The sequence below is a fragment of the Lissotriton vulgaris genome, unplaced genomic scaffold (assembly GCF_964263255.1).
Source record: "Lissotriton vulgaris unplaced genomic scaffold, aLisVul1.2 SCAFFOLD_2835, whole genome shotgun sequence".
In the NCBI taxonomy this organism is placed as follows: Eukaryota; Metazoa; Chordata; class Amphibia; order Caudata; family Salamandridae; genus Lissotriton; species Lissotriton vulgaris.
The window spans coordinates 162,410-176,365 of record NW_028243165.1 but is presented as its reverse complement, the minus strand read 5'-3'; the positions used below and the strand labels follow the sequence as shown (position 1 = coordinate 176,365).

The following is a 13,956-nucleotide window of genomic DNA, read 5'->3' as shown; positions in this document are numbered from 1 at the left end:
GACGAGAGAGGTCTCGGTGTTGTGGTTGCTGTGTAATCCAGACTGGGAGGCTTTTAGGATGGAGTTCTCTTCGATGAAGGTGGTCAGCTGAGTCGCTCTGTGACTTTGGCCGCAAAGGGGAGGAGAGAGATGGGCTGGTAGTTTTTCAGGTCCGTTGGGTCGGCTGTGGGTTTCTTGAGGAGGGGTTTTACCTCCGCCCGCTGCCAGTTGTCTGGGAAGATGCCAGACCTGAAGGAGGCATTAGATGGTCAGTCCCAGTTCGGGTGCAATGGCGGCAACAACCATGTGGAATATGTGTGGTGGGCAGGGCTCCATTGGGACTCCTGAGTGGGTTTTCCTCATAAGAGCTGAGCTTGTCGCAGAGTTGCTGGGAAGGTGTGACCTGAGTGGCTTCGCTGGGGGGTTTTGTGAACTGTTAAATGACGTTGAAGAGATGCTTGTCATTGGTCGCGCTGGTCTGGACATACAGGTAGATTCATCAAAGACCCGTTTTGCGAGTCTTTAATAGCGATTCATAAGGAATCGCTATTACAGACTCGCAAAACGGGATTCATGTAGGAATTGCAAAATAAGTTGCGATTCCTACACATTCCTTATTTGCGATTAGCAAATTGCTAATCACAAATAAAGGCCCATAGGAATGAATGGGGAGTATTCCTTATTTGCGATTAGCAATTAGCTAATCGCAAATAAGATAGCGATTTCAAGGGTGCCACGGGTGTCCAAAGGACACCCTGTAGCACCCCTGAAATGCAAATTTACACAGGTGTTGCGCACACACATGCCCAAAGGACATGTGTGTGTGTAACATGCAACAGAAAAAAATGCACTAAAGTGGTTTTTTCTAGTTTTTTCGCTATTTACCACGAAGTCTGACTTCGTGGTAAATAGCGACCAAATATTGCGAATTCGCAATTTCAAATTGATTAATGAATTGCATTTAAGGAATCTCTAATAGAGATTCCTTAAATCCAATTCCTCGAAAATATGCGATTTCTCAGAATCTGGCCCTTTGCGAGCGCAATTTAGCTTGATGAATCTACCTGTTTGTTTCTTAAAAAGGTCTGTTTGGTGTCCCTTATGCACTGGTGGTATTCCTTCAGGGCGCTCCTGTGGTCGTTCCGTGCTTCCGTGATTTCTGGTTTCGCCAGGTTTTCTCTAGGAGTCTGCAAGAGCATCTGGCTTCCTGTAGGTCAGTGGCGGCCTTCAGCGGGCGTTGTTTGGTGGGGTGTCGGAGGGGTGCTAGTTTGTCAGCACAGCAGGAGATCCAGCGGTGACGTTCTGTGGCTGAGGAGTTGGTGTCGGTCATGGCTCTGGGGGTTCAAGGAGGAGGGTGGTGATGAGGAGTTCCTCTGTGACCTCGCTCCAGTTTCTTCATGGCGGTCGCGGGGAAGCTTGGGTGCGGTGGTGGTCTTCAAGGTGAAATGGACGCAGTAGTGGTCCGTCCAGAGAGGCTGGGTGCTGTGGCTGAAACAAATGTTTGTTCCTCCCACGAAGATAGGTTCGAGGGTGTGTTCAGCTCTGTCTGTGGGCGTATTGACCAGCTGCTTCAGTTCGAGGTTGGCGAGATTGTCGAGGGGATTGATGGAGTCGGGGTCGTCGTGGTTGTCCAGGTGGAAGTTCAGGTCCCTGAGTAGAATGTAGTCTGTGGAGGTGATAGCGTGGGGAGCGGCAAACTAGGCGATGGTGGTTGTGGCCTGGGTTGGGGTGCCCCGGTGGTCTGTAAATGAGGGTGCTGGGTAGCGTGGTCCTGGGGCTGGGTTGGATCTGGAAGATGAGGTGTTCTGAGTGGGGGTCACTCGTGCTGGATGTGGAGAGGGTGAGGGGGGTCTTATGTGCGATGGCGAGTCCTCCTCCTGGGCAATGGGGGTGGTCCTTTCTCTGGATCTTGTAGCCGTAGGGGATGGCCTTGGCGATGTCTGGGCCGGAGGGGGCATTAGTCCATGTTTCTGTGAAGAAGGCGACGTCGGGCGAGAGGGTGTTGATCTGGTCCCATATCTCTACAGCGTGTGTGTGCAGGGAGCACACGTTGAGGAGGATGCATGTCAGGGAGTTAGTGGTGCATGCATGCGGCGGGCCTTTGGCGTAGGTGGGGGTATTGTTGAAGGTGAAGGATGTGCGACAGGCTCTGCACAAGAACTCTCCATAGGTGGTGTTCGATGAGGATCTAACGCCGTCGGTTTGTCTTCCGGGATTGGGTGCGTTGAGGGAGGTAGAGTCATACTAGTGGGACCTGTGAGAGCCAGGGTTCCTGGTGCTGTTCACGATCGGGTCGTGGACAGGCACAGATGGGCTTGCGTTAGCAGTGCTAGCTGCACGCATTGGTCTCCATTAAGTATGGGAGGGGGGCGGAAGCCGAGGTATGGAGGCAAGTGAGGAACACCTGAGTTGCAGGACCGGGTAGCCGACGCGAACCCTGGACGTAGATGGCTCTGTACTAGCTCGGGCGGCAGAGAGGCGGAGCTGCTGCTGGGAAGAGTGCTGGCCTGGACCGTAGGTCAAGGCTTTACACGCGCTCCCCTGCAGCGGTGTCCATTAAGTATGGGAGGGGGCGGGAGGCGAGGTAGGGAGGCGGGAGCGGGCCGCGTCGGGTGGTGGGTCCGCAGGGGCAGCAGTGGCGGGAACGAGTGACCAGTAAACACAGAGGGGGAAATAAAAGTACAATAACACCAGGCAACACGATTATAAAATAACACTAACACAAGGAAAAGGCGGAGAATAGAGCAGAAAGTGAAGATAGAAATTAAATTAAACTGAACAGCAGGCAAGTGAGGAACCGGGCAGTCGGTGCAAACCCTGGACGTAGATGGCTCTGTACCGGCGTGGGGTGGCTGAGAGGCGGAGCTGCTGCTGGGTAGAGTGCTGGCCTGGACCAGAGGTCAAGGCTTTACACGCGCTCCCCACAGCGGTCTCCAATAAATAGAAAAAGGCTTTTTTTATTCATTTTTAATCTTTTTTTTCCAATGAAATCACTTAGTTTAACATGCTTTTGGATCATTATAGTATATGTATTATTTATGAAAAGTGTTCGATAAAATGTATTATATGCATTTGTTTCCCCCGTACCTTCTTGCCTCCCAGTAGATTTCTCATAGTCCCCTAGTACACCAGCAATTATTTCCTTTCCTTTTTATTTAAAAGTTTTTTTCTTCATGTTTGAAATTTTCCCTTTACACCCGGCTAGCCATAGGCGCTTGCCACACATCGGCATTCAGCATAACATGTTTAAGGATTGTCATGAATCATTTTCTCCTGGACACTCTCCCTGCCATAGCCTTACACCAGCATTAATTTTTTAAGGATTATTCCATTTCCCCTGCACTCCCCTGCCTGTCATAGGTGTCTCCCCTTTGATGCACATAAAGCAAACAGTTACATTTGTATGTGGATATCCTGGTTGAAATATTATATATGGTGATAGTGTGGTTTGACTTTCGAATGGAAACGATACACTGTTGTTGTTCATTATTTCTGAGAAGATAACTTCACTAAATTATATTGTCTGTACTATGAATAATCAAACTGCAAAAATGCCCAGTTGCACTAAATGTTGTTTTTGCTTTTAGCCTAATGCACAACAGATAACAGCCACTTTACCTACAGCACAAATTGACTTGAACGCAACATGCGAGTCATTCTCTCTTCTGCTTGTGCAGCAAAGTGCAAACTGACAGAACTTGAAGACAGCCCCAAAGAGAGGTGCTGCCTAAAAAGGGGCCCAGGCGGGAGAGAAAAAAAACACAGTGCCTGTGCCACCACTGGCGTGACGACAAACACCTTTTTAGGAAACGTGGTGTGGCACTCCTACATCAATGCCACCACCCGAACCTAAGCCCAAGGCCAGGTCTCCCAGCTAGGCAGCCACTGCCATCATGGCGACAAGCAGTGTGTCTGAATTGGATTTGTGTCAGCGGTAAACTAGTACCCAGTCGCCGCAGGAAAGTGAACAACTAGAGAGGCAGCCAGCTAGACGTCTTTCTGAAGTACGAGGAGAACAGGAGCTTGAGCTTCCTGATGAGCATGATGTACCTCTTCTTGAACCATTAGATTTCTGATCTCCAGCCAAAAAGAAAAGAAAAGTTACTCCATCATCTTCTCCAAATTACAACCACCCCCCCCCCGGTCTGATGATCGGGTCTGATTGGACCCCGAGTCCAAAACCTGCCATGAGAGACAAGGGAAAAATAAAGTTTTTGAAAGCCTTAGAATAATGGATGGGGATGAGGAGGAAGAGCCAGTCATAGTCGAGGAAGCTGGCTCGGAGGACACCTACATTACCTGTCCAATGCAACCTGTTCCGAGGGATGTGGCACTGGTTCCAATACCAGCCCCAGCTTCCATATTTGTAAGGAGACTGCTGAGACCTGCATCCACCACTACCTTAAAGTAATTGCTGTAGAGGAGCAGTCAACTTTTGTTTAATTCATAATCAAATATTGAAAAAGGTTCACAATTTTCAGTTTTGCTTCTTCATTCGTACATCCTTTATTAATTTTATTATTATTTAATTTTGTAAAAACATTTGCAGACTCCTTGAGTAGGCCTCGCAGAGCCCCAGGGGTCCTTGGACCACAGGTTAAAGACCACTGCATCGAAGAACAAATTAGGGAGGGACTATACATATTAAACAGAATCAAACTGCTATCCACAAAATTAAAGCTAGTCGACTAAGTGCATTTAATTAAATTAGGACTTTCCATCATAGACACTGGGAACACCTGGATTTTCTTGTGAGACTGGAGACTACCATCATGCGATTTTAAAACTGCTTAAAGGAACAAGCATGAACAATTGGTTTGTAATGGAAAGTTTTGAAAGTGGAAGCCAAATCCAATTTGCTGCTCTCACAATGTTCTTTCCTTGGAAAGGTTTAGGAAGTCATGGCAGGCCTAGAGGAATGACCTCATGAAACAGGTTCTATCAATTCTAGATTGTTTCATGGACCACGTAATCCATCTGGAAAGAGTAGCAGAGGATAGAGGACAATGAAGTTTCCTTAAGTAAATACGAACTTAAGAATCAAGCACTCAGAGACCCAATGTTCCAGCTTACTGCTCTTTAAGTCATCAAGCTACACAGAGATTTGGTTGCTCGGGAAAGGCAGGATAATCCACTGGTGTTAAAAAACGTTTTGTACAGCTGGAAATTGCGAACAGAATTCCAGGAGATCACTGCCTAACCAAAACATCAAAAGGATTTCTGTCTGAAACACTAACTCATGGTCAGTTTTGCTGACAGACCCATCGGCGAGAGATCAGGATTCTCAAGCCAGGGATTTAACTCAAGAAAGACTATGTTACCACATCATAACATTTGATATTTTGGTAAAGGAGGTCTACTTAACCTTATTCATTTTTTAATAGTCAAATTACTGTATGCTTCCCCACAGGTTTCTCATCAATAAAGTGTGGTGTATACAACAGTCGATCTATGTGTGTTCACCATTCTGTAAGACTTACATGGAGGCGCTAGGTATTTAAGATATTTGCCACAATAGTGACAGAGCCACAGCGTTTATTTGAGTGTGTCAGTTTGACTGAATTGTAACTTGTCATTGTGATCTGTAACATTTTAATAACAATACATTATTAGTGAATCCTTATGCCCTTCTTTCTGCAGCTTCTGCGTCTCATAATGATTGCGACAAATAGATAGAATCCCAGGTATAAGGTGGAAACTATGATGCCGCAGTTGGCAGCAAGTGCTTTACATAAGTCTTTATGAAGAGGAAGAAGGCTGCACACTGCTTTTACACATCATTTGATGCAACAGCACAGCCTTGGAGAACGTCACACTGGTTTTAGACAACACCCTACACGATTTTGCACAAACTTCCAACCAAGGTCTCTAAGGAAGAATCTCCACTTTCAACAGTTTTACACATTTGGAGAAACTGTTCGAATAAGGCTCTTTAATGAAACAGAAATCCTTGAAGGATAAATTGGTGGAAGAGGTTATCCCAGAAGGACTAAAGCAGGCGAAGAAGAGGCCAAGAATCATAGAGGCAACCTCCTGATCCCTAATGCATGAGTAAGAGATGAAAGCATGGCCGTGGTTCTCATGTATAATCCATCAGCAAATTGTATTAAACGGATTATAAAAATAAATTGGAGAATTTTGGAGGTTGGTGAGAAGAAGCTATTACTGAACCCCTCTGAACAGAGGTCAGAACCTCAGGAACCCTCACTACAATGACCGACATACCTGGGGCAGTTGGTGTAAGTACATCAGACCGTCTGCCCTACTTATGGTAGGCATTCTGACCTACTTGTTTCTCTTCAGGAACACTATGAAAAGACTGGTTGTCTCAAACAGAAAAAAATCTAAGAAAAATGAACTAGACTCCCTTGTAGAAAGCTCTCAGTGTATCAAGTACATTATTTATTGGTTTTACAAAAAGCAAACTCACTTTAGGAGTAAAACCAAAAAGTCTTTTGTGCAACCGTGTGAAAAATGGCAGACACTCACCAAACTTTAGGTGCTTTTAGAGGAGCTCCTGTTGCTCCTCTGAAGACACAGGGATGGCCAGGTTGGTGGGGATCGCTAAATATGGTGCATGGTAGTCCCACCTGGTAGAGGAAGTTGTTACGCCTGTTCCTCTGGCAGACCGTGGACCCCTGTTAAACTATAAATGAGCACGAAAGTCTTCAAATGTAACTCAAAATAGAAAAATCACCAAAGAAAGGGGGATTGGATTCAGGGCACTCTATCAAAAAATGCAACAAAGCGTTACACCAGCCAAACCAACGGCCCACCCACCAGCCTTGTTTAGAGTCTTCAGATGAAGAAAGGGCTCGAAGAAAACCCATCAGACATTATTAGATAAAGCAGCGCTATAGAACAACATTAAAAAAAGACAATTTTGTATTTGACAAATTCATGTTTAAATCCCTGTGGTATTTTTATGGATTATTAACAAGAGGTCTGCCAAGATAGACATATTTTAGCTTTCCTAAATAAATCAGGTATTGATTGGGTAAAAAAGACTGAATTTAGTTCCCAAAACAGCCGTGAATCCCAGATCTCAGTATTACTGGTAGCACTTCTCTCTTCATTAACACAGAAGGAGAGGTAGAACCATCTCAAGCAAAGAACCGCTTCTCACTCAGAGAAGGCACACTGGTGAGAATAGTCCCCTCTGATACCACCTGCACCAGACTCCCAGCTGAAAGCAGTCATGCTATCGAGATTTGACCCCTCTATTACCAAATAAACAAGGCTTCTTGCTGACATCACAAATTATCTTTAAAGTTTAGGGAATAAATCACATCTAAGATCGCCTTATATACCCTCAGCAGTCAAATACCATGAATTCAAATAAATTTGTTTTTTTATTACATGTCTAACAACATAAATTTCTTATTAACATGTAACATCTAGTCATCATTGTGTACATTTCATAGCTTCATGATTGTTCTTGCTGTATCATAATTAAGTTCATGTTAATGTTAACGTAAATCCTGGTACACCTCTGTAGTGAGGTTTTTAAAGGCTCTAGGATGTCCATACATGGGTGTTGTTTTCGGGTGTTTTGTTATGTATCATTAATACAGATCTATAAAGTACTGGGTTTCAAATGTATTATGCCACTAATGGAAGTATAAACCCCTTGTTCCTAAATATAGATATAAATATAGATTCTCCAGTTTAGAACTTGTTGCTGTTAACGTGAAAGTAAAGTAAGTTTGACCCTGGAGCAAACCCCTGTAGTGTGTTATGTATAAGGATGGGTGTGCTGAAGAGCAGTCTTGTTGCTGTTCCTCACTGGCTGGGTGGTGAGGGTTTTTCCCCGTGTGGGTTCTCTGGTTGCTCCGGAGGGTTGCCAACCCACTGAAGCTCTTCACACATTCAGTGCAATGGTATGGTTTTTTCCCGTGTGTGTTCGCTGGTGGTTCCGTAGGGTTGATAACAGACTGAAGCTCTTTATACATTCACTGCACTGGAATGGCTTTCCCCCAGTGTGTGTTCGCAGATGACTCCTGAGATTTGAGGAATGACTAAAACTACTTCCACATTCACTGCACTTGAATGGTTTTTCCCCCGTGTGTGTTCGCTGGTGGCTCTGGAGGGTTGATAACTGACTGAATTTCTTCATACATTCACTGCACTGGAATGGTTTTTCCCCAGTATGTGTTCGCTGATGTCTTTGGAGATGTGATAACCGACTGAAGCTCTTTACACATTCACTGCACTGGAATGGCTTTTCCCCTGTGTGTGTTCGCTTATGATTCCTGAGTGTTGAGGAATGACTAAAACTACTTCCACATTCATTGCAATGGTATGGTTTTTCCCCAGTATGTGTTCGCTGATGTGATTGGAGATGTGATAACAGACTGAAGCTCTTTACACATTCACTGCACTGGAATGGCTTTTCCCTTGTGTGTGTTCGCTGATGAATCTTGAGTTTTGAGGAATCACTAAAACTACTTCCACATTCACTGCACTTGAATGGTTTTTCCCCTGTGTGTGTTTGTTTATGTACTTGGAGGTCTAATAACTGACTGAATTTCTTCACACATTCAGTGCAATGGTACGGTTTTTCCCCAGTGTGTGTTTGCTGATGTCTTTGGAGTTGTGATAACTGACTGAAGTTCTTCACACATTCATTGCAATGGTATGATTTTTCCCCTGTCTGTGTTCGCTGATTATCTTTTAGGAGTGTTAACTGATTAAAGTTCTTCATACATTCATTGCAATTGCACATTGCTTCTCCTGTGTGTGTTTGCTTATGGTTCTTTAGTAGCGATGACAAACTAAAGCTCTTGCTGCATGTGTATGATTTTTCTTTCTTGGTTAGTGTCTCTGGGTCGGGTTTATAATTGTCTGCATCCCATGAGTGCGTTTCCTGAGGAGCTAACATGGTTGATAAAGCACTTGTGTTATTCTCACATTACCGGTGTTTGTGTGGTATTTTGGGATGGTTGATTTCAGATTTCACAATGAAATACAAGACTCACCAGCTACATATATTATTATTTTGACAAGTAAAGCTTCTTTGTAGGTGGGTATGTCTTGAGATTGCATAGTAGTTTTGTGTGTTACGGGTAAAGATTAGTCTTCCTTCTGGTCGATGCAAATTAGCACAGTCTGTTGTAGATCAAAGACCCTCTCTTTCTATTACCCTTCAGTTGTCTGGCTCCACTCCCTTGTGTTTTTCTCTTGTTCCAGTGGTTTGGCCAGAAAGAGTTTATAATACACCTAGCACGCTGAATGGTGGTCTGCCATCATTACAGGAAGCAGTGCAATGCTGTATCCACCTCATACCGAACACATGATCAAAGTGGGTGGTGCAGGACTGTTTATACAGGAGGTGGTTTGTCAGTGTTGTTGCCTTAATTTTCTAGAGGTCATTTCTTCGTCTTGTGGTGAGGAGGTGCACAGCTCAGACTCTTGCATCCACTGATATGCTCTTGACTGCTTCTTCCAGGATCTATCAGTTTATGTTCAGGGTCCTCAGTCTCGGACTGTGCAGATCTTTTCCTTAATATTGGAGCTCATTTTTTCTAACCACTTTTTTCAGAATTGCACGATTACTGTCATTATTCACGATCATTTGGGCATTCAAGGCTGGTTTCCTATTGGATATGAAGAGATTTAAAATCACTAAATGGAAATGTAAGAGAAAAAGAATACACAATATTTAACTAGTTGTATACGATATCTCTTCTTTACCATTTATGAAAGTTACCAAGAGATATTTCACCATACACAGATATTTAACTAAATCTTCCATTGAACATGTCACTCTTACTTACTTCAGAAAATGAGGTGATTTTCCAGTGTTCATAGAGTAACTTAGTACAGAAAGAGCACACACGGAGTGCCCTCTTGATAGAGGTACAGCTTTAGGATGATGCAACATGGCCAAGATTTTATTTAAACAAGAAGGGATTGTGGAAAAAGATGGATCAGGATGTGCTGCTGTCACTTCAGTTTCAGGAAGTGTATAACAACAGTAACCCTTTTAAGAACTATATGACAAAGAAAACTCTTCAGGAAGTATATAATAAAGGTATTTGTTATATTCTCACTTCATGGTATTTCCCTTTTAATGCTTCCTTGTACATATTTCCCTTTTAATAGAACCTTTGTCTCATGTTGCACATGCACACCATTCAGGTAGTTCCATTTAGAATTGTTATGATCTAAAAATGTTATACTGAATCTGGGAGTTTGGAAGATTGGAAGTACTGTGCTGCAGCTGAATAAAACTTGGATTTATCTACATTTCCTTGGATTTCTATGGATTTATTACAAAATTGGCGACGAGGGTGACCAGTACCTACTACTCTACATTAGCAGCACAGGTGTGGTACAAAACTGGAACTTTGGGACGTTTTGGAGCTATTTGCTGCATTTACCCATTTTTCCAGAAGCTTTTGGATTGACTTATTCTCCAAAAGTACTTGGATTTATTCAACAGAAATACTTGGATTTTCCTTCAAAAAACTATCATTGGATGTGCAACCTGGACTTTGGCTTGTAAATATAGTGGAAAAGATTCAAGAAAGAATTCGTTTTCTATTCGTCTGTGTGGATTCACTGAAAGAATTGCAAAGTTCCTGATATATTTCTTTTACAAATGCGCTGACTTTTGAGGATTTTGTACATTTTAAACGAAAACCTTACTTTTGGGAGTGTTTTCCTTCAAACGCGAAGTATTCAGTTACAACGTGCATGCGCCGACGAGGAACCTGTATCCAAGGTATCCAAACAAAGCCACACGCATGCGCTGTATCCATGGTGAGGAAGGAAGCTACACGCAACGCATGACGTAATGCGTATTGCGTCGGTAGCCGCCATCTTTGTTTACTTCTATCTCAAGCGTTACGAAGGAAAAGTTTTGTTCCTCAATGGAAGGTAAACAGCGCTGCGAACGGACTTTGTTTTCTTCACTGAAGGTAAAGATACTTTGACAAAACAATACTCTGCATCTGGTACCGCTACCAAACATCGTATGTTTGTTTACAACATTACGGAAGGTACTTTTGAAACGCACTTGTCGGAAATTGATTACAACACGCGTAGAAAGTGATTTTAACAACGAGATCACTACACAAGAAGCATTACCACGTATTGCAAGTCTTAATCCTACGCTGACTCTTTTTCTATTTCGCTGATGTACACAGCTTGTGTACTCATTAGTATATATTATTGAGTTATAGTTATTTACTCTTATTGCATTATTACCATTTATACTGCTTATTTTGCAATTATTTTCACTGTTATTGTTTAACATGCAGTTCGATCCTCCGTCAAAATTTTTACAAAACAAAGGTGATCCTCCCATCCCATGGAATAGATGGAAGGAAGAGTTTATGACATATTTAAAAGCTATTGATGGGGAAAGGATGGGGAATGAAAGGAAGAAAAATATTTTCTTACATTGCCTGGGATCTGAAGGGCAAGCCATTTTCAGAAATTTACCACCCATTCCTGGTGATAATGGGGTTTTTGATGAAGCCATGCTTCGTGTTGAAACACGTTTTAAACCCACCACTAGCCTAGCTTTAAATCGTTATAAGTTTTATACCAGAACGCAAAAAGAAAATGAATCGTTTGATGACTTTCTGACAGGTTTGAGAGCTTTAGTCATGCCATGTAATTTTGGTGATATGACAGATGAAATGCTTAGAGATAATATAATTGTAAATGTTAAATGTAAGAAAACACAAGAACAGTTGTGGATTGTAGGAAATCCAACGCTGTTGGAGTGTATTTCTACTGCTAAAGCTTTTGAGCAGTCTAACAAATGGATGAAAACGATAGAAGAGGCAAGTAGTAAGAGTGGTAAGAGTGACAAGTTAACTGAAGAAGTATGTGCTATGAACAATTTTGGAAGAAGTCCCCAAAATCATAAGTTTGGACCACGTAACCGCATTATTTGTTTTAGATGTGGGAGTTACAATCATGTTGCTACGTTCAAATTTTGTCCTGCTTTGGGCAAGGAGTGCAACAAATGTGGAAAAATAGGTCATTTTTCCAACTCTTGTAGAGAAGACAAAAAGAAGAGTGGGGATAAAGGAAATTATTTTAAGAAAAAGGAAGTTTCTTGTGTGAGAGATGAAACAGACTATGATTCAAGTCTGGTTAGATATGAACATACTGTGTCTGATGAATCAAACAGAGTAAGTGGGATGATTGTGTCCATTATTAGCATAAGTTTACTTGAGGAGGATTATTTGGAGTCCCCAAAATGTGTTGTCAGGTTTAAAGGAGTAGAGTTAGAGTTGATGGCTGATTCTGGGTCTCCCTGGACTATCATAACTGAAAAGTATTTTGATGAGAAGTACAGGAACATAATTTCTAAAGGTGAATTGTGTCCTCCTGACATAATGGCAAAAGGTTTCAATGAATCAAGTATTGATTTTATAGGATACATTGCATCTATGATTTATTTTAAAGATCAATCTGCATATATTAAACTGTATGTGGCTGTGAAGGGAGTGAATGTGTTGGGGTGGCGGGATCAATTCAGACTTCACATTACATTGAATCCACGCAACAAAGATCCTGTCATGGTGTCTTATGATGGTGATATGTCAGAGGATAAAGTCAGATCTGTTGAAGAAAGTAATGTTTGGAAGACTCTTTCTGACGAATTTCCTAGTGTGTTTTCGGACAAATTGGGTAGATTAAGTGGGTTCACCCATGTTATCAAGCTTAAACAACGAGCTATACCTGTGGTGCAAAAACTTAGGCCTGTGCCACTTAATGTCAGAGAAGAATTAAGTGATGCGTTGAATGACATGTTAAAGAATGATGTCATAGAAGAAATAGAGTCATCCGAGTGGGTTTCGCCAATGGTTTTGGCACGCAAACCTGATAAATCTTTGAGATTGTGCATAGATTTGAGGGCACTCAATGCCAACATAGTGGTAGACTGCCATCCTTTGCCAAATATCAACGAGGTAGTGAGTATGCTAGGAGGTGGTATGATATTTTCCACGTTAGATTTGAGATCGGCATATCATCAGGTGGTGTTAGCTGAGGAGTCACGCCATCTCACGGCTTTTATCACACCTCAGGGTTTGTATCAGTTCAAACGGATGCCGTTCGGTTTGGCATCAGCAGCCTCCGTTTTTCAGAGGTCTATGTACCATATATTTAAGGACATGAGTGAGTACGTGAAGTGTTTCCAAGACGATATCTTGGTTTTCTCCAAAGATGACGAAATGCACATGGAGCATTTGAGGAATGTGTGCAAGATGCTAGATAAATTTGGTCTTACCATTAAGAGTAAGAAATGTAAGTTGTTTCAAAAAACCATAGAATATTTGGGACACACTATCTCTGGTAAGGGTGTTGCTCCAAAAAGATCCCTAGTGGATGCTATCTTAAAGGCTCCTGCACCAGATTGTAAGGATAAGTTGTTATCGTTCCTAGGACTGTGCGAATATTACAGTAAGTTTATTGCAAATTTTGCTACAAAGATGGAACCATTAAGGGAGTTGACAAGGAAGGAGGTGGAATTTTTGTGGGGTTCAAAACAGCAGGAAGCTTTCGAAAGTGTCAAACTCGACATGGTGTCAGCACCAACTTTAAGGCCATTTTGTTTGAATAAAATTTGCATTTTGACAGTGGATGCCAGTCTTTATGGTTTAGGTTGTGTGCTTTCTCAACGTTCTGGAAAGGAAGATTGGAATGTTGCGTTTGCGTCCAGATCATTGAATCAAACTGAGAGACGGTATGCGGTCATAGAGAAAGAATTGTTGGGATGTGTATGGGGTGTGGAGCATTTCCGTAATTACATCTGGGGTGCAAGATTCCTCATACGCACTGATCACAAGCCGTTGGTGAGCATTTTGTCACCTGGTGGAGGTTTAAATGCTACAGCTCGCATTGCAAGATTGATGTCACGTTTACAAGAATATAGTTTCGATATTGAATATGTGCCGGGGAAGTTAAATGTTACTGCAGACTGTTTGTCTAGGTTGCCCTGTACTAGTTCTGAGA

The 13,956-nt window shown here is 42.6% G+C and overlaps 1 protein-coding gene across 1 annotated transcript in view; it reads right to left on the bottom strand.

The window, feature by feature from the left end:
- The window catches only part of LOC147668687 (uncharacterized), a 43,966-nt gene extending 35,042 nt beyond the window's left edge, over positions 1-8,924 (bottom strand). The window contains 2 exon segments of the mRNA XM_086948513.1: positions 7,766-7,873; positions 7,876-8,924. Coding sequence (XP_086804639.1) covers positions 7,766-7,873; positions 7,876-8,860 — 1,093 coding nt within the window. The 5' untranslated portion in view covers positions 8,861-8,924.
- Positions 8,925-13,956: the final 5,032 nt, after the last annotated feature.